Source organism: Zalophus californianus, chromosome 11, assembly GCF_009762305.2.
Source record: "Zalophus californianus isolate mZalCal1 chromosome 11, mZalCal1.pri.v2, whole genome shotgun sequence".
Taxonomy (NCBI): domain Eukaryota; kingdom Metazoa; phylum Chordata; class Mammalia; order Carnivora; family Otariidae; genus Zalophus; species Zalophus californianus.
In genome coordinates this window covers 101898914-101920488 of record NC_045605.1, presented here as the reverse complement: position 1 = coordinate 101920488, position 21575 = coordinate 101898914, and the positions used below count along the sequence as shown (strand labels likewise).

Below are 21575 nucleotides of genomic sequence, written 5' to 3'. Positions count from 1 at the left end.
AATGATACGGTGTATGAATTCAGTGGATTAGAAGGCCTTTGCTAAGAAAAGAGTAGAGAAGACAGTGTTGAAAAAAACAGGAAGTGTAAATAGAGGGCTGTCAGTTTAAGTATAAACAAACAAGGCCAAGTACCCACCACATTCATAGGGCTGTGAAACTTTATAACTGGACTAAAGCCCTGAGAGACCATAGGCAGTTATAAATATGTGTTGGCAGAAATGAGTATGTTTGCATGTTTTTTGCAAATTTTTTATACATTTGTCTAATCACCTAAATTTTTAAAGTATTTTTTAAAGATTTTATTTATTTATTTGAGAGATAGAGAGAGAGAACATGAGCAGGGAGAGGGGCAGAGGGAGAAAGAGAAGTAGACCCCCCCACCCCGATGGGCAGGGAGCCCAACGAGGGGGCTCGATTCCAGGACCCTGGAATCAGGACCTGAGCCAAAGGCAGACGCTTAACCAACTGAGCCACCCAGGCACCCCTAAAGTATTTTTTAAATAAAAATGAAGGAACCCATCATCAAAGAGCCTTTTTCTAAACAAACGCCAAAACCTACCTCAGGCTGGTAGAAAATCCCTGGGAGGGTAAGTTAGCAGAGGGCTCTTTAAGCATTTATTTCCTTCAGAGCTTGGAAACATTCCATATCATTCGGGAGCCAGGGAGGCTGAGCTGCCAGTCTCCTGAAACTTCTCCTGAGGGATGTCAGAACCTGAGGTTAACCACGTCCTGTCTTTCCTTCGCAAGAACCCTCACTGAGCTCTTGTATCTGACATTTATTGAGCACCTACTCTATTCCCTGACACTGATGTGGAAAGTAGAGATAGAGCCGTGAACAGGAGAGATAAAGCCCTTGACCTCGTGAAACTTACATCCTCGCAAGAAAGAACAGACAGGAAGTAAGAAAAAAATAATCATATAGTTTTAGGTAATGATAAGTGCGTATGGAAGATAAAGCAGAGTAATGGGGTGGGGGCGGGCAATTTCAGCTAAAGGAGTCAAGGAAGACCCCTCTGGAAAAGTGACTTGATGGAGGCCTGAAAGTGTAAACAAAAAGAGCAGATGCAAGATGACTACGTTCTAGAAATCTGCTGCACAACATCATGCCTGTATTGAGCAATACTGTATTGTACACTAAATAGATAAAGGGGATTTGAGGTACAAACATCCAGGTATAAAATCAATAAGTCACAGGGATTAAAATACAGCCTAAGGATTGTCATCGGGAATACTGTAACAACTTCATATGGTGACAGAGGGTAACTACACTTGTGGTGAGCATTTTGTAATGTGTATAATTGTCAAATCACTATGTGGCACACCTGAAACTAATAAAATATAATATGTCAATTTCAATTGAAAAATTTTAAAATCAAAACAGATCAACATAGGGGAAGGGAAGGAAAAATAAATTAGAATAAAAACAGAGAGGAAGGAAACCATAAGAGGCTCGTAACTATAGGAAACAAACTGAGGGTTGCTGGAGGGGAGTCGGTGGGAGGATGGGGTAACTGGGTGATGGGCATTAAGGAGGGCAAGCGATGTAATGAACACTGGCTGTTATATGCAACTGATGAACCACTAAATTCTACCCCTGAAACTAATAATACACTGTATGTGAATTAACTTGAATTTAATAAAAAAAATTTTTAAATAATAAAATAAAATCACAAAAAAATTTAAAGGGTGGATTTCATGTTAAGTATTCTTATCACAGGGGCGCCTGGGTGGCTCAGTCATTAAGCGTCTGCCTTCGGCTCAGGTCATGATCCCAGAGTCCTGGGATCGAGCCCCGCATCGGGCTCCTTGCTCTGCAGGAAGCCTGCTTCTCCCTCTCCCACTCCTCCTGCTTGTGTTCCCTCTCTTGCTGTGTCTCTCTCTCAAATAAATAAATAAAATCTAAAAAAAAGTATTCTTATCACAATAAAAAGTAAAATAAAATAATTTTTGGGAGGTTGCTGGAATGTGTAAAAATAAATGGAAGGGAAAGAGTATTTGGAGAGAAGCGTTAGCACATGCAAGGGTCCTGAGGCAGCAAGTATTTGGCTGGTTTAGTGAACCACAGAAACAGTGATGTGGATGGACGGATGCAGAGGAGTCAGCGATGGGGAGAAAGGAAAGAGGAAGCCAGAGGAAGGTAGCCGAAATCATGCAGAGACTTGAGGGTCACAGTTAGAAGTCTGGATTCCATTGTAAGTATTATGGGAAACCACTAGAGGTTTTAAGGAGAGGGATATGCTGGCCCTTGTGTTGTTACAAGGTCACTCATCTATGATGTAGAGAACATACTAGAAATGAAGAAGAGGCAGGGAGATGGTCAGGAGGATCAGATGCCATAAGATGACTGGTGGCCCCAGAATTGAATTCACCCAGCTCTTTCTACCCTTCCTTCTCCCCCTCAAATATAAATTATATGGAGATCTGTCTAGATGTGAGAAAAAAATACGTGGTTCTCCTCTCCAACATGTTACTTTATCTGACCGGCTTTATAAAAACTAAGTAGTTTGGATATTTCCTATTGCCCTCTGCATTTCCACGGGTTGTCAAAGGAAATTTGACCTATAAAAGATATTAATAGAGCTGGCAGTTATTGGATACTTACTATGGGCGCATTCTCTGCTAAGAGTGTCTTGTGCATTATTACCCATGATTACCTCCATTTTACAGATGATAAAACTGGGGCTTTCAGAGTAAATAATTCGACCAAAATTAGGTATCTTAAAAGAGAGAAAGCTAGGAATAAAACCCAATTTGAAGGACTTCAAAGCTACACTCTAGACTACATGTTTGCAGTGAATACACTGGTATTCAAAGTACAATAACGGGGATCAGCAGAATCAGTGTCAACTGGGAGCTTGGTACTGTGCCGACTCTCGGGCCCCACCCCAGACCATTTAACATATTTAAGTTTTAAATTAAAATTCCTTACATTTCCTATGTAAAATCATATAATCTGAGACCTATTATTTTATTTTCTTGTCTGACTGCATTATTTAGAACCTCCAGAAAGTGTTGATTAATCATGGTGATAGCAAGTGTTCTGTCTAGCACCTGATATTTTGTGAACATGGTTTAATTATTCCACCATTTTAATGCCTGCTGTGAGATTTTAATATAGTCATTTTCACATGAAGTATCAGGCTCTATAGTAGGAGTCAGCAAGTTTTTTCTGTAAAGTCCCAGAGAGTATGTTTTAGGCTTTGTGGGCCGTACAGCCTCTGTCACAACTGCTCGACTTTGCTGCAGTCTTAGACAACAGGGGAATGAATAAGCATGGCTGCATTCCAGTTAAACATTATTTACAAAAAACAGACAGCCCACAGATGTAACATGTAGCCCGTAGTTTGCTGATTCCTGCTTTAGGGACAGCATAGGTTTGAATTTTGGTGCTTGCTAGTTACATCCCCTTGGGTAAGTTATTCGACATCGTGGTCCTCAGTTTCCTTATCTGAAAAATGAGGGTAATAGTAGCACCTCCTTCATAATGTAATTATGCAGAGTAAGTGATACATGCGACATATTTAGAAGAGTTGCCTACGTCAGAAGCAGCATTCAATAATGTAGGCACAAGAGCAGAAATCTTTCCTGATTGATTCCCCATTATACTCCTGGTTCCTGGCACACAGTAAGCACTCAATAAATATTCACAGAATAGCTAAAAGTTAACCATGTTTAAGCAGTTTATTTCTATTCCTACTTTATTCAGAGCTTTTATAAAGCATCTCTGCTGAAGTCCATCATCAGATAACTTTTTAGCAGCTCTGAGCATAAATGTATTATTTGCCACTTCTATTCAACATAACACTGGAAGGCCTAGCCAAAGTAATTAGGCAAGAAAAAGAAGGAAATGCTGCCATTTGTGACAATATGGATGAACCTGGAGATTTTGGTAAGTGAAATAAGCCAGACAAAGAAACACAAGTACTGAGTCATATCACTTATAATGTGGACTCTAAAAGAAGTTGAACTCCTAGAAACACAAAGTAGAGGGTGGTTACCAAGGGTTGGGGAGTGGGGGAATTGGGGACACTTTGGCCAAAGGGTACAAGTTTCCAGTTATAAGATGAATAGGTTCTGGATACCTACTGTAACAACATGGTGACTACAGTTAATGTACTGTATACTTGAAATTTTCTAAGTGAAGAGATATTAAGTATTCTCACCACACACAAAAAAGTAACTATATGAGGTGATGGATACATTATTTAGCTTGATTGTGATAATCATTTCACAACGTATACATATATAAAAAAAAATCACATTATATACCTCAAATATATACAATTTTTGTTTGCCAATTTTAGCTGGAACATAAAATATTGGGGATGAATATCTGGAAGTAAGGATGAATAAAGTCGGTAGCTCTCAACATTCTCTGCACCATACAAATTTTATTTACGGTGTTTTCTCTATGAACCCCACAGTCAAAATTGTAAAGCTAAGAAAGGGTTAGGTGACATGATAAATACTGCACATGCATTATTCCATTCAGTCTCCACAACTACTCTATGAGAGAGGAGCAGTACTATCATTCCCACTTCGCAGGTAAGGTAAGTAAGGCTGAGAAAGTTTAATTAACTTACCCGAAGACACACTCAGCCAGTGGCTGAGCCAAGGCTTAAATCCAAGTCTGTCTGAATTCAGACCTACTCTTTTAGCCATTCTTTTTCTTTTTTTAAAGATTTTATTTATTTATTTGACAGAGAGAGAGTGTGTGTGTGTGAGCACACAAGCAGAGGGACTGGCAGGCCGAGGGAGAGGGAAAAGCAGGCTCCCCACTGAGCAGGGAGCCCGATGTGGGACTCCATCCCAGGACCCGGGATCATGACCTGAGCTGAAGGCAGGCGCTTAACTGAATAAGCCACCCAGGTATCCCTATTTTAGCCATTCTTATATATATTGCCTCCAAACCCCATGTTTTGAAAATTACTACCTTTAAAAAAAAAATAGGCTTCCTGCCTAGCATAGAGCCCAATGCAGGGTTCAACTCACAACTGTGAGATCAAGACCTGAGCCAAGATCAAGAGTTGGACACTTAATGGACTGAGCCACCCACGTGCCCCCCAACTTTATCTTTTTTTTTAAAGATTTTATTTATTTATTTGACAGAGAGAGACCCAGCAAGAGAAGGAACACAAGCAGGGGGAGGGGGAGAGGAAGAAGCAGGCTCCCCGCAGAGCAGGGAGCCCGATGTGGGGCTCAATCCCAGGACCCTGGGATCATGACCTGAGCTGAAGGCAGATGTTTAACGACTGAGCCACCCAGGCGCCCCCCAACTCTATCTTTTAAATAAACAAAAACACAAGTGATGATGATGATGATGATGATATAATAAAACCATCCCAGGAAAATGTATGACATATGTTAGGGCTTTTGAAATATTAAAATTACCTTGGAAACTCCATTAATAATCTCAAAAGGCCTTTGAGATTTGGGGATTGGAGATGGTAACCATTAGATGACCTCTAAAATCCCTTTTCATTCCATAATTTCATGAATGACCTTTCTAAAAAGAAAAAAGCTCTAAATGGTCCGTCATTTCTCCAGGGAACACTGAAAGAAAACCATGTCTTTGGATGAAATTGAAAGAAGCATCAGTGTTCATTAATCTCAACATATATTACAAAGAAACTACTGTCAGGATTTGAATGGTTCAATACAGAGCACCCAAGTAAACAGTGAGTGTTTGGCGTTGAATGTATGAAATAGAAGATACTCATTATCGATCCAACAGAAATGTCAAATAGACAGTGAAGTCTGAAGTTCAGGGACCGGGTTAGCTGGAAATCACACATTTGAGAATTATCAGCCCGTTGCTTGTATTTAAAGCCAAACAACTGAACTGAATCATCTGCAAAGAAATGTAAAAAGAAAAGAGAACCTAGGACCGAGACCCAGCTTGAGTGGAAGTTAGGGAAAGAGAAGAAGCCAGCAAAGTAGACCAAGAAGGAATATTAGAAATATAAAGTAAAATTAAGAGGAATTAATTTTCCAGAAGTAAAGAGAGCAAAGGATATGGCAGAATGTCTTCCCCCCCAAAAAAAGAAAGAGAATAATGTTGCATGTAGAAATTAACTTTTTAAAAACATGATTTCAAGGTAAATCAAGTGAAAATAATAATTTTTCTTTCCCCCAACTGACCTCATCACTGAACTTATCAACAAGTTACTGAAAGATAATCCCCAGGGAAGATATACCAATGGGATAATCCTGATGTAATTTTAATTCTTAAGGAACACTGTATTTAATCTTGTTGCTTTATGCTTCTCAGGCAGACCTCAGACATCTCAGGGGACCAAGAATGTCCCTTTAGCCAGATTAGTTATGAATGTCCTTATTCGATGATAATTTCAAGTCTGAATATCAGGGGAACTTCAAACGTAGGTTTTAGGCTACAGGGATGTAGTGAGTAAAGCCCAGATGTTACCTCATACAAAAAAGAAAAAAGGCAGGATGGAACACGCCTTCAAGCTTAGAGTTGATTAGATAGGAAGCCTGTTGAGTTTCAGAAGAGTTTTAACAACGTGCCCTGACTGGGTGTTATACACAAACAATGAATCATGGAACACTACATCAAAAACTAATGATGTAATGTATGGTGATTAACACAACATAATAAAAAAAAAAAAAAGCAACGTGCCCTGAATCAGTGAGACATGTGAATCTAGAAGTGGTCAGCATACCTGCCCAGGGATCTACTGAGGACAGAAGGACCTAGGGGCAGACTCCAGGGTCCTCAGTGTTTAGCGAAGGATCCAAGTAAATCTGCAATGGCTTGCAGTCCACTGAGTCCAGTATAAGGTAAGAATCTCTTCCCAGACTCCAGATTCGAGAAGATTAGGAAAATCCCTAGCTTGTAACTAGGCCAAGCCTTGTGGTAGGCACTGGCCAGGGAAGAGAAACTAAAGATGGAAATTTTCACAGAAAGAGTCAAAGTCCAGTTCCTACTCAGAACCAATGTTTTATACCAGACAGTTTAAGGGGAACTCAAGAATGCATACTGTAAAATTCATGCTCTTCCAACTGATGAATGGCAAGGAGGTTCTGTCCAAAATGGTCAAGGAATCTTACTCTACATCAGATTAAGAGTTCATTGCTAACTAGCATTGAAACATACAGATGTCAGTACTTTTTTTTTTAAGATTTTTATTTATTTATTTGACAGAGAGACACAGCGAGAGAGGGAACACAGGCAGGGGGAGTGGGAGAGGGAGAAGCAGGCTTCCCGCGGAGCAGGGAGCCTGATGCTGGGCTCTATCCCAAGACCCCTGGATCATGACCTGAGCCGAAGGTAGACGCTTAACGACTGAGCCACCCAGGCGCCCCAAGATGTCAGTACTTTTAAGGCTTTCTCTAGTTTAAAAATATCCATCATTGCAAACCTTAAACTTACAGAAGCTGAAAAATTAGGAAACATCTATTATAAAAGGAATGACTAGAAGGTTCCTTCACATCAAGAATCCCCCTTATGCATTCAAAAATAATCCTGATTACATGCAATTTTTCAAAAAACATTATTGCCAAAAAAGAGATATGTTTGTGCTCCCCTGGCATGTTGTCCTTTTATATAAAGTACTTAAATGAATTTGAATTTTACTATTTTTACTGCTCTCAATGTTGAGCTCTCTGAACATTGGCTTCTCTCATTCTCTACACATTTCCTTCTTCTCCTGGACACTCGAGCTATGCCTTGCATAGAGTAGAACCTTAACAAATATTTTTAAAGGATTTATTAAAATAAATATTGTTGATTAAATGGGTAGTTGGTGAAGAGGTAGAAAAGAAGAAGCAAAAAGGAAAGAGAGAGATCATAAATTAGGGGACTGAGCACTGACTTTGCAATGAACTGAGAAAGGCTTGTGGCACATCATTTTCCAGTGAAATAGTTTTGTTGATAAGAGACAATTAGAATTTAAAATTTTTTTCTCTCTAGGACACCTATCATTCAGCTTTACACATAGTGCATTGCTCAGTGATGATAGTTTATTTGAATGGTAGGAGTTTAGACTTGCTTCTAAACTGACCTAGGAATTAAGTGCTACTTTGCCATTTAACAGCTGGGTAAATCAGTCAAACCCAGAAGACTGAATTTCCTCATCTGAAAAAATATGGACAATAGAGGTACCTGTTGAATATTGACTGTTGACCTGTTGGACTTAAGGACCACTTAAGTGAAATGATGCCTGTAAAATGATTACCACAGCATACGAGTGCCCAATAAATGTTACCCACTGGTGTGCAGTAGGAGGATAACTTTTTGTCGAATGCCTGAATATTTCATGTGACATATTCAAAATATGTTTATAAAAGTATTATGTTGAACCATGTGAAATTGCCTGTATGCTACCATTATTGGCTTTCAGAAACAAATTCCATACGATTCAACGTGTTAGCGGTAAAGCGATACCACACTGGAGCTCCTTCTCTCACAGAAGTCTCTTCTGGAAAGTAAGGAGTCTCTTCAGACATCTAATCTCATCAGATATATAGATGTATATGAAATTTGAATCTCATTTTATGAGTGATATTTATGAATTCATAATTCATGTATGAAATTCATATATTTTCAAACATATAGAAAATGTTATTCAAGAATGTCTTGTAAGGAGAAATACATCTTTTGTTTGGATACAGCTGGTGTTGGAACATTTTCTTTGAATAGGTATGAATAGACCTTACAGCTGGTATGAGTATCTCCAAAAGCCACAAATACCTGTGCTCCAAACAGGGCTTTTGCCCTAGAATGATGGTTATAACATTGTTCTTCCTTCTCTATTCTTCCCACTATCAACACTCCCAAGTTAAGATTTTATCTTCCTCTTCAGGTGAGTCCACCTTTGTGCGAATAGATATGCCATGTAGGTCAATTAGGCCAGAAATACCTAAAGTCGAGGCATTTTTTGTATAAACTCTCTTTAACTGTAACAACTAATCTGTGAGACAGTGGTCATTCTTCATTCTATTTTAAAGAGGGATTCTGCAATATAAGGGGACATAGGAAACTAGAAGTGGAACCAGATGCGACATAAAATCTTTCCAGGAAATATCAGGTAGGACCTGCCAGGCATTCACCCACTCAGCAATTTAAATCTTTTTCAGTCTCAAGATAGAAAATGGAAGGAATCAATGAACCAATATACTTTATTGAGCAGTTAATATGTGCCAGGCATTCCAGTAGGTTCTTGTACGGACATCGTTTCATTTTCACCTCACAACAAGCTTGTAAAGAAGGAGGTGTTATTCTGAACAATGGGGGTCTTAGGGCAAGTGACTTAGCAAGATCACAAAACTAGCGAGTAGCAAAGCTGGAATTTGGAGTACACATCATTTATTCCAACATAGCCTACTTTCTACCATCTTTCTTGGAAGCATCATCTCCCCCAAATTATATGCTTTTTTCAATATATGCATTGTCCTAAGATTGTTTGGTTGTATAACCAAACTTAGTTAAAAGACCACTTTTTAACTACCTTTTCTCCCCTTGTTATAAATGTTGTCTACAATTTAAATTGAACAAAACTGACAAGGGACAATAGGATTCAAGAGTTTTAAACAGAACAAGAATAAGGGAAAAATCTGGCCAACAGCCTTGTTCCTGTGACTCCACAGAGGAGATGGCATCTGAATCATCTTTGCATCCCCTACAGTACCTTGTATATTTAAATGATGAATTAAAAAATGACCCACTTGTGCAACCTTGGGCAAGTCAGGCAATCTCTTTGGGAGAGACAGACCCAATAACCTGGGGGAGCTCCGATTCTGTGGGCATCTGTGACCTTCTGTGGCCACTAGTCAACTTGGACAGGAATTACATGAAGGACAAAGAACTCATGGAACCATGTTCTTCACTGCATGATGGTAAACAGTCTCAGGAGATGATAAACCATCTTTCCAAAGACTAGCTATCCCCTGGGCGTTTTCTCTGAGCCATACTTATCTTAGAAAATGTTGACCACTACTTTAGTTGTTTTCTTTGGAATAATAAGGGAGGAGCTGCAAATCAGGATTGTATATTTGGGAAGTTTGGAAAATTATTTTTCATTGAGTAATAGCCAATCCATGGTCTAAATCAGTACATCTAAAACTTTTCTACTTAAGTACTAATTAATAAGCATGAGAGACAATTTATATTAAGGACTTGGTAAACAATCGCAAGTAAGAAATCTCTTGGAAATATTATGTTTTTATCCCCCCAAAATTCATGCAGATCTTCCTTTTATGTACATATCTCCACTTTTTTATATGAAATAATTTTCTAAAAACCTTCAAGTTAAAATTGACCTTTTAAGAAAACTGCACCATGTTGATCCTGGGACTTCATTTTGTCCTGGACACGGTTTTGTACACTGACGACTCTAGAATATACACATTCTGGTTTAGGAAGCATGAACAGATCCAAACAAGCACCACCATCACTCCAAATTTATATAAAGAATTGTCAGCAAAGCATTCAGTTATTTGTTTGCACGATGTCCAACATTTGCTTCAATATTTTGGCATCATATAGAAGGAATATCTGAAAGTTCCAGACCATCTTTTGAAATGTGTCTACTCGGTTTCTTCTTTGCAATAACAAAAGCACTTCATATAACCTAAAGTTGATAGAACTTAACTTATATTTTCATCTTGTCGCAATGAAGAGATCACAATGAGTGGGGAACTTTTCCATAAAGAAATGAAGAGAATAGTTAGATAATATGCTAGATAATGTGGTACTCAGATTTCTTATTCAGAACCCTGGATTTCATAGTATTTCTCTACATTTGATTTCCTCTTCCCTTTTCTAGACCTTGTAATAAAATGAAGCCAATGCAGCCTGTGCATTGCATTTAGACACAAGTGCTGTGAGGAGATTAGGTGGACTTATGCCCAAGAGGTTGGGTGGACTTCCTGTGCCCAAGGAGGTGGTAACTGAGAAAAAAAAATGAGCAGACGGCACCATTGGGACTTTTAATCTCTAGTGTCCTTATGAAATGACTTATTCATTTGTATCACCTGCATAGGTTTGGTTCAACCCGAAACAACTGTGTTGGTTTTGGGACTAGACTCTTAGCCACCAGAAGGCAGGAGAATAAAACTGTAGCTCCTATGAAAACTCTTTGGGCATCACTCAGGACACTGGGTCCTGGGTCACAGAGAACCTTCTCTTTGTTCCCGCTCTCTCTCATGAAGGATGAATTAAGCCAGTCTCCCTCCATCTTCACCCAAATATCATAGTTTTTAACCAAACCCTTTCTCCCTGCTCCTTACAAAAGAAGGGAGGTGCACCTAGGTGGCGTAGTCAGTTAAGCATCTAACTCTTGGTTTCAGCTCAGGTCGTGATCTTCAGGGTTGTGATCTCAGGGTCATGAGACAGAGCCCCGCATGGGGATCCATGCTCAGCACAGAGTCTGCTAAGATTCTTTCTCCCTCTCCCTCTGCTCTTCCCGCTCATGCTCGCTCTCTCTCTCTCTCTCTCTCTCTCTCTCAAATAAAAAATAAATAAATAAATCTTTTAAGAAACAGAAGAAATAGGGGAGATTCTTTTTGTTGCATTGTTAGGGGCAGCATTTACTAGATAAAACAATAGTCTAGATTGTAATTATGCCTCTCAAGTCTGAAAATAGTGTAATCTAACATTTCTGGTCTCAGATCTTAGGTGCTCTTTTTACCATAGACCATCTAGAGTTCTACCTATGGCTGAAATATCATCAAGTAACAAAGCTACTTAGGAAATATGAAGCAGTATAGAGGGAGGCGGTATAGTAGGAACCTAGATTAAGTGTAAGAGTTCTGTGGTTAAGTAGACTGTGTTAGATCCTGGCTCTCCCACTTTCTACCTGTGTGACTTCAAAATATCTCCTAACCTCTTTAATCCTGTGTCTTCATCTGTAAAATGGGGTGATAATAGTACAGACTTCCTAAAGGAGTTTTGTGGAATAAGTGAACGAATGCACATAAATCATTTTTCACCATGCCTAGCACTTAACATGGAATAAATGACAATTTGTCATAAGATACCCTGTCCTCAGGGAACCTAGAATATAATTTGGGACAGAACCAATAGATACAGTAGAAGACAGTGTATTAGCACTAAAATCATAACACTCTGGGGCGCCTGGGTGGCTCAGTCGGTTAAGCGTCTGCCTTCGGCTCAGGTCATGATCCCAGGGTCCTGGGATTGAGTCCCACATCGGTCTCCCTGATCAGCGGGGAGCCTGCTTCTCCCTCTCCTCCCCACTTGTGCTCTCTCTCTCACTCTCTCTGTCGCTCTCTCTCAAATAAATAAAATCTAAAAAAAAAAATAAAAATAACTAAATAAATAAAATCATAACACTCTGAGCAACACAGAATTTCAGAGAAAGGAGAGAGAGATTTAAACTAGAGTGGCCTGGGAAGACGTCATAAAAGAGGAACATGACCTAGAATTTGAACGTTGGGCAGGATTTGTATGAGGCAAAAGAGAGAAGATGAGATTTCTGACTGGAAGGAGAACAGAAGTATGTGAAACAGGAAGGAGAATGATGGAGAGGAGGCCAATGAGTCGACCCTACGGTACATGACAGGGATAACTGGGGCCGCAGTGGGATTAGCCTCAAACAGTCAGGTCCAAGAGAGATTGGAATAATCAGCAGAGGAGCACGAAGACGGCCAGGTAAGCAACAGGAAGGCACCGAAGCAGCTGGAGGATGTGATCCTGGAGAGCAGGATACACAATGAAGAAAAGAGGAAGGAATACAGGAGAAGAGATAGGAGGTTATCACAAGAAACCTAAATGTAAGATAACAGATAGGACCGACTGGGGCAGTGGGAAAAGACCGAAGCAATAGATAGGAGAAATTTTTGTAGGACAAACGATCAGTATTTAGGAACAAATCGGGTAAAGGAGAGGAAGCAGGATGAGTCAATGACATCTCTCGGGGGTGAACTAATTTGCAATTTGTGTTGCATTATCAGTGTAGCAGTACCATGGCTCTCTTAAAATTATAACATACATCTAACGACACTTTCCTAAGACGTTTTTGTTTCAAGTTTCACGTAATGAATTAAAACCCTATTTTATCTATTTTGTAACTTTGAACTTTAAATTTACTTTACTCAAAAATTCATTCAGCAAATACTCCTTGGAAAGCTTTCTATATCAGGCACTGTGCTAGGCAAAAAATCAAAGCAAAGAGCATCCAAATCCCCACCACTGAGGATTTCTCGGGCTTTGGTACTTGAGGGTAGAGGAGGAAAGGTGAGGGGTGGCAAATGTGTAAATGACAATATTGCATGATCTGCACTAACATGAAAGCGTGTGCACATAATTGCTGAGGTACCTCAGAAAGTGCTCTAACACTGAACAGGGGAGTACAAATGCATCATATTGCATGGGAGGTGCCTAAAGATGCATGTCGTCTTTCCTTTATCCAGACCAAATACATTATCTATGGAAGAAATAAATAAAACGGCAAAGACTCAGTTCTTCTTTCATCCATTCTCCACTGACCCTAAGATCCAGGTGGGGATTTTTGTGGCCTTCCTGGTGATGTACCTGACCAGCCTCAGTGGAAACACCACAGTTGCAGTCCTTGTCCAAATCAACCACTCCCTCCACATCCCCATGTACTTCTTCCTGGCTAACCTGGCAGTTCTAGAAATCTTCTATACATCTGCCATTGCCCCCCCTGGCCTTGGCAAACCTCCTTTCAATGGGCAAAACTCCTGTTTCCATCCCGGGATGTGGGACCCAGATGTTTTTCTTCGTCTTCTTGGGTGGAGCTGATTGTGTCCTGCTTGCAGTCATGGCTTATGACCGGTTTGTGGCAATCTGTCACCCTCTAAGATACACCCGCATCATGAGCTGGCCCTTGTGTGTGGAGCTGATGGTAGGGTCCCTGGTGCTGGGTTTCCTGCTGTCGCTGCCTCTGACTATTTTAATCTTCCATCTCCCATTCTGCAATAACAATGAGATCTACCACTTCTACTGTGACATGCCTGCAGTCATGCGCCTGGCCTGTGCAGACACACAAGTTCACAAGACTGCCCTGTACATTATCAGCTTCATCGTCCTAAGCATGCCCCTCTCATTAATCTTCATCTCCTACGTCTTCATCATGGCAGCCATTCTACGGATCCGGTCAGCAGAAGGGCGCCACCGAGCCTTCTCTACCTGCTCCTCTCACATTTTAGTGGTCCTCCTGCAGTATGGCTGCACCAGCTTTATATACTTGTCCCCCAGTTCCAGCTACTCTCCTGAGATGGGCCGGGTGGTGTCCGTGGTCTACACCTTCATCACTCCCATTCTAAACCCCTTGATCTACAGTATAAGGAACAAGGAACTGAAAGATGCCCTAAGGAGGGCACTGAAGAAGTTCTAGGTAGGATGATCCCATGGCTTGTCAGAATCAGATGCTCAAAGTGAATGAGGATGCTATTAATAACTATGCTGGGACAACATGCGTGAGCCAGGAATGTCCTCAGCAAACTGAGACATGGCCCACTATTCTAGGATCACTGGAGGAGATGAATGCTACTGTGTAATGGAAATAAAGCTGTATCATGGAGGGCAGGCTGATGTCCTGGGCTTGGATGGAGGAGAATCAACACTTATTGGACACCTGCTATATACCAGGCATTTTATATGGGTTATCTCACTTAGCCCATAGTAAGTACCATCGTCTTCATGTTTGATATATCCAGGATGAGAACACAAGTATTTAAAAATCTAGGGGCACCTGGGCAGCTCGGTCAGTTGAGCATCCAACTCTTGATTTTGGCTCAGGTCATGATCTCAGGGTTGTGAGACTGAGCCCACAACATGGAGCCTGCTTAGGATTCTCTCTCTCCCTCTCTCTCTGCCCCTCCCCTCCCCCTCTCTCTCTTTCCATCTCTAAAAAATAATAAATAAAATAAACAATAAATAAATTTTTAAAAAATCTGAAGACTAAGCTATCTTCAAACAAAATGTTGGTCAAGGAGGCCCTGAATGGCAAGAGAAAGAAAGAAAGAGAGAGAGAGAGAGGGAGGGAGGAAGGAAGGAAGGGAGAGAGGGAGGGAGGAAGGAAGGAAGGAAGGAAGGAAGGAAGGAAGGAAGGAAGGAAGGAAGGAAGGAAGGAAGGAAGGAAGGAAGGAAGAAAGAAAGAAAGAAAGAAAGAAAGAAAGAAAGAAAGAAAGAAAGAAAGAAAGAAAGAAAGAAAGAAAGAAAGAAAGAAAGAAAAAGGAAGGAAGGAAGGAAGGAAGGAAGGAAGGAAGGAAGGAAGGAAGAAAGAAAGAAAAAGAAAGAAAGAAAGAAAGAAAGAAAGAAAGAAAGAAAGAAAGAAAGAAAGAAAGAAAGAAAGAAAGAAAGAAAGAAAGAAAAAGAAAGAAAGGAAGAAAGGCTTTGCAGTTGGCCAAAGGAAGGGAGATTTTTCTTTCTTTTTTTTTTAAATGTTTTTGTTTTGTTAACCAAAATGAAAACTCATGATTCTGTTCATAACTTTGAAAGAGCACCCCAGCAATAAAAAGGGTAATAGTAATGGAGGAAAACGTTATTTAATTTTATAAGTGAAAATATGGGAAAAGAAGTGGGCCTCATTGAATCTTGACTCCTCAAGAATCCCTTCTACAGCATCTCAGTGTTCCAGACTCTGCTTGAGCTTCCAAGGAGAGAGATCATTCACTTGTAAGACACCACATTCCTTGTTGGACAACTCCGATTGTTAAAGTACCACATGCTTGTTTGAGCTAAAGTCCATCTACAAGCAACTTCCTCCCACTGATCCTATTTTGACCCTCTAGAGCTTTCTTTTCTCTGACAGGTCTCCCAAGTATCCAAGTATTAGGACAGATTTTGTATCTTCTTTAATTCTTTAGTCCTCTTTTCTCTAGAGCAAATACTCCATCAGTTTTCTCTCCAGGAGATCATATTTAAATGCTCTCACACCAGTCACCTTCTAGATTTTCCCTAGCTCCATATCCTTCTACAAATTTTCACCCAGAAATAAACACAGTGCACTGGGAGTATTTTGTTCTGGGGAACTGTTACTTATCATGACCTGTGAACTACATCTCTATCAATTCACCTTGATCACTTGAGCCTCTCATAAATTTGGTATCAAATAAAATCTCCATATCACTTCATTTGACTTTCAATTCTGCCTGATCACAATTTATTTTACTAACATACATGTAGGACTTTTTTTTTTTAGAGAGAGAGCGAGCGTGCACTCATGAGTGGGGGTGGGGGGTGGAAGGACAGAGGGAGACAGAGAGAAGAGAACCTTAAGCAGGCTTCACACACAGCAGAGTCCAACAAGGGGCTCAATCTCACCACCCTGAGATCATGACCTGAGATGAAACCAAGAGTCAGACACTTAACCAGCTGAGCTACCCAGATGCCCCTGTAGGACTTTTCATTTAACACTGATATATTGGTTTGTGTCTTTTTTTTTAATTGGTTTGGGCCAAGTGAACCAAACTGCCACAGTCACCTTCAGGATTTTATTCATCATAGTTTTGTGGCATGATCAAAATTACAATCATATTTCATTTCCTTTTCCAAATCATTAACCAATATCTACAGTAAAATACAACAAGTGAGCATCTATGGTAGTCCTCCTATTTGGGAATTGTCCAACTAGATAGAAATATGCTCAATTAATACCATTGGTGGTACATTGTCACAATTATGACCACAGCCCCCAGGGGATCCATGCCTCTGGGTGGCCCCCTTCCCCTATGGCTATGTGACTTGCTTTGACCAATGGGACATTAGCAAATATATTGCAAGCAGAGGCTTACACTTACCCTTTGGTGTCTGTCCTCTCTTGCTGCCCTGTGACTGTCACAAGATGTTGGGGCTAGGATAACACCTAGAGATAGGCCATCAAGAAGGTTCCTTAGACCAACCCCAGCCGATCCTCCAGATGACTGCGTCACATTAGTGATTCCAGCAGAAGAACTACCCAGCCGAACTAGCCTAAAATGTTGACCCACAGAAACATGGGCAAATGAAATGGTTGTTATTGTAAGTCATTAAGTTTGAACTGGTATATTTTGCATCAAAAAATAACCAATTCACCATCCAATCTGTAATAAACCATCTCTCCAAGAAGAATATCATGGAAAGCCTATCAAATCTTTTCATACAATCAAAATACATTACAGTACGGATATAAATCTAACCATTGAAAAGCCTTATTTTTTTTGTTTCTCAAATAAATTTTATTTTATTTTATTTTATTATGTTATGAAAAGCCTTATTTTAAAAGTAAAGTGTATTTGGCATGATTTATCTTGGGTCACTTCATATGGGCTCTTCTTAGTAATCACCAGGCTTTTCAAAATGCTTACAAATTATTTATTTAATCATGCATTTCCAGAATTTTAATAGGGATTCGCACTGAGATGGCTATCTTATTGTTTTGAAACACACTGGTAGTTTATAAATTTTGTTTATATCTTCATCTGAATGGGAAAAGAAACATTCAATAGTTGTGAGTGCCTTGGGAATGGAGAATATGCCATTTATCCTTGAATTCCCAGCATCTAGTGCAGTGGCTAGCATTTATTAGACTCAGCTGATTTACTACCAAGAGATAAATTACATCTAGGGAGAGTGCCTTGCCGCTCATAAAAATTGTATGTTCTTTATACAAAAGAATTGTGTTCTACCCTTTTCCTACCATTTTTATCCCTCACTACTCCTTTAGCAGTGGTGGTACTCCATAAATATTTGTGGAATTGAACAGGACTAACTTTGGAGATAATTTTTTTCCGGTTTTCAGATTTTTTTTAATGCTACTGATAAATGTCCATTCTTATTAAAAACTTTTTTGAAACATTTATTGCTACTACTACTTTTTAATGCTCTATTTGATTCTATATCGGTAAGTCCTATGTTCCCTAAGACTTACAGATAATAAAAAATACAAATGGGAACTATAAAATATCCATCTGAAGGAAGTGGGTAGCTATTATTACTGCATATTAAAAGAATATTATATAATTGGCTATATTTAACCCAATTTTAGCAAGGGTATTTTTTTATAGATTTTATTTATTTATTTGACAGAGAGAGAGAGAGAGACAGAGCTAGAGAGGCAACACAAGCAGGGGGAGTGGGAGAGGGAGAAGTAGGCTTCCTGCTGAACAGGGAGCCCGATGTGGGGCTCGATCCCAGGACCCTGGGACCATGACCTGAGCCGAAGGCGCTTAACCAACTGAGCCACCCAGGCACCCGCAAGGGTATTTTTAAACTGCCATCATTCATAGAAAAATTTTCTAACTCTCACTTGCTGCAGAGGGGATGTTATTGATGCTGTTCCTTTTCATTCCAAAAGTAAAGAGCCAGGGATGCCTGGGTGGCTCAGTCTGTTAAGCGTCTCAGGTCATGATCCCAGGGTCCTGGGATGGAGTCCTGCATAGGGCTCCCTGCTCAGCGGGGAGCCTGCTTCTCCCTCTGCCTGCTCTGCCTGCCCCGTCCCCTGTTTGTGCGCGCTCTCTCTCTCTCTGACAAATAAATAAATAAAATCTTAAATAATAATAATAAAGAGCCAAAGGGACAGGCATACTCTGCAATTACACCCAGAAGAAAATCCCAAACAGACTCTCAGGTTTCTTTCATCCTTTTACAGTATTGCAGTGTTTAGAAGCAGAGGAAAGAGGATAATGAAGAAAAGGTGCGGGGCGCCTGGGTGGCTCAATCAGTTAAGCGTCTGCCTTTAGTTCAGGTCATGATCCCAGAGTCCTGGGATCAAGTCCCTCGTCAGGCTCCCTGCTCAGCAGGGACCCTGCTTCTCCCTCTCCCTCTGCTGCTCTCCCTGGTTGTGCTCTCTCTCTTTCTCTTTCTCTCTCTCAAATAAAAATCTTTAAAAAAAAAAAAAAAACAATGAGTCAGAAAACACTAGAAAAACAAATCAGGTGAGGACATGGAGACAGGGCTGACAGAGGAAAGCAGGATGTCTGAGAAACCTGTGGGGGTGTGAAAGATGAGAGGAGTTATGGGTTATTGCAACAGGCATCAGAGCATCTACCATGGTTCTCTGGAAGAAGCATCATAGGGTTGAGATTCAGAGACATGGAGACATGGTTTCTAGGAGCGGTAAGCTGGGAAAGTCACTATCGTCCTTCAAGCCTCTATCCCAGTATCTAGAAAATACGAGGATTAAGCTTATTTATATCTAAGATATCTAAGAGCCCTGACTTTGATTCATTAATTCTCCTGAGTTCTATTCAATTCTCGGGACATTTGTCCTCACCTTGGACAGGTGCTTTTACCCCACAGTAATAGATTTTAGCTGCTTCTCAATCATCAAGTGAAAATGAAAAACGTGGGCATGACAAAATGGGATAGCAGTTACCCTTGTCTTATCCCAAGTAGGACAGAAAGTCCGAGGGCTGGGGTTCTTTGGGTCTCTGACTTGGGAAACACACCCTCCCAAAGGTGGTTTCATTCTGAGGTCTTTTGAAAGTCAGATGTTGCCGTATGACTTTCTCATTATTTGAAAAGAAATGAGCGTTCGCTTCACAGCACAGGTACTAAGACTGGAACAATACTGAGATTAGCACGGTGCCTGCACAAGGATGACATGCAAATTGATGAAGCATTCCATATTTTTAAAAACAAAAGCCCGAACTCATAGGTACAGAGAATGTATTCATGGTTGCCAGAGGTAAGGGATGAAGGGTTGGCCAAAAATGGTGAAGTGGGTCAAAAGGTACAAACTTCCAGTTATGAAATAAATAAGTCCTGGTGATGTAATGTACCACATGGTGACTATAGTTAACAATATTGTACATTTGATAGTCACTAAGGGAGGAGATCTTAAAAGTTCTCATCACAAGAAAAAGAATTGTAACTATGGTAACATATATTAACTATATTCTATTGAGCTATTCAGCTCAATGACACTTCATCTAAATAGTCTTGCCTGACCACCCTCCCCACCCCCACATGAGGACAAGTGACCACACCATCCCCCATGTTCACTCTGTACCTTGTGTATAACTCTATCACAGCACCTGTAACACCTGTAGTGTCCTTATTTATCTCCCTCAAGTACACTGTGACGTCTTTGGAGGAAGAAACTATCTCCATTAACTTGATGCCTAGAGATCTCAAAAATATTGAATTAATTTATGAATCATTAGTTTACAGCCATGCATTCAGGGCCAGCTCAGTTTTTGCCTCCATGTGAAGCATTGTGTGACTTTTCTTGTCCCTCCCTCCTCTATGATAACATCCCTTTCAAGGGATAGTCTGGCATTGGACCCTACTCACATTTCATGCCCTTGTGTTTTATCTCCCAAGTCAGATGTGACCTCATTGATGGCAGACACCACACCGAATATGTCTTAGAATATCTCACAAAACTTGCCACGGTGAATAGGTGGCAGTCAAAAAAATCATCTGGAAAACTACAGGTTAAATAACCTAATGGAAGAAATTGAAGACACCAATCAAAGTACAGAAATACTTCAAAGACTAACACAGACCATATAAAGTACCATCCTTCTTAGTTGTCCACCACTGCTCTTCATGAAACATGTAGGATGACACACTACACCCAGGGTGTATCATCCAACTATTCTTTTGTGACTTTCAGGATTCCCAGCCTCTGTCATATCCTTGCTTTCAGTGATCCCAGGAGGTGGGGAGGCCCCCAGCTGTGCACAGAGACTTTCTTTACCTATAGTAGCTAGGTGTTTCTGCTTCAGTGACAACATCTCAATAGAAAAAGTCTGAGTCTCTTATGGTATACATCCATGATAATATGTATTTCTTCCAGTTGACTCAATTAAGAATTGAAGAGAAGTGAGGAACTTCCCAGCATGAACAACAAATGCATGTTAGCACCCTCATTTACACAGCTTGCAAGAAGAAACTCCAGGCTATCCTTCACAGGATACTTGGCAAAATTATTCTTTTTATTATAGAAAGAAGGAAGGAAGGAAGGAAAGAAGGAAGGAAAGAGGGAAAGGGAGGGAGGGAAGGAAGGAGGGAAGAGAGAAAGAAAGAAAGAAAGAAGAAAGAAAGAAAGAAAGAAAGAAAGAAAGAAAGAAAGAAAGAAAGAAAGAAAGAAAGAAAGAAAGAAAGAAAAGAAAGAAAGAAAGAAAGAAAGAAAGAAAGAAAGAAAGAAAGAAAGAAAGAAAAGAGAAAAGAGAAAAAGAAAAAGAAAGAAAGAAAGAAAGAAAGAAAGAAAGAAAGAAAGAAAGAAAGAAAGAAAGAAAGAAAGAAAGAAAGAAAAAAGAAAAGACAGACAAGAGGTAGAGAGGGAAAGAGAAATGGAGCCTAGATCAAGGTACTTTCCCTACTACCTCTCCTTAGAGAATGCATGAAGTATGGTTTATTTATAACATAAAGTAATGAGTTAGTTCTGCTCCAGTTGCAATGATCCTTCAAGTCTTGGTAACAACAATCAATAATTCCTTCCTTCATTCATTTAACAGCTATTTATTAAACATCTACTCTGTATAGCAACCTCCAACATAGTGGGAATGCAACAGACTGAACAGAGAAGATCTTTGCCCTTGTGAAGGTTACAATCTAATGGGAGGGGCAGGCAGTAAACAAATAAAAAAGATTATGATAGACTACAATAGTTGCTATGAAGGCAGTAACCATGGTGAA

At 40.0% G+C, this 21575-nt stretch overlaps 1 protein-coding gene and 1 pseudogene across 1 annotated transcript; both read left to right on the top strand.

The window, feature by feature from the left end:
• Positions 1-13412: 13412 nt before the first annotated feature.
• LOC113915312 (olfactory receptor 10V1) lies at positions 13413-14343 on the top strand. The gene is given in 2 exon segments (XM_027581155.1): positions 13413-13646; positions 13648-14343. Coding segments are annotated over 2 exon segments (930 nt in total).
• Positions 14344-19462: 5119 nt separating this feature from the next.
• On the top strand, positions 19463-19563 carry LOC113915568 (annotated as a pseudogene).
• Positions 19564-21575: the final 2012 nt, after the last annotated feature.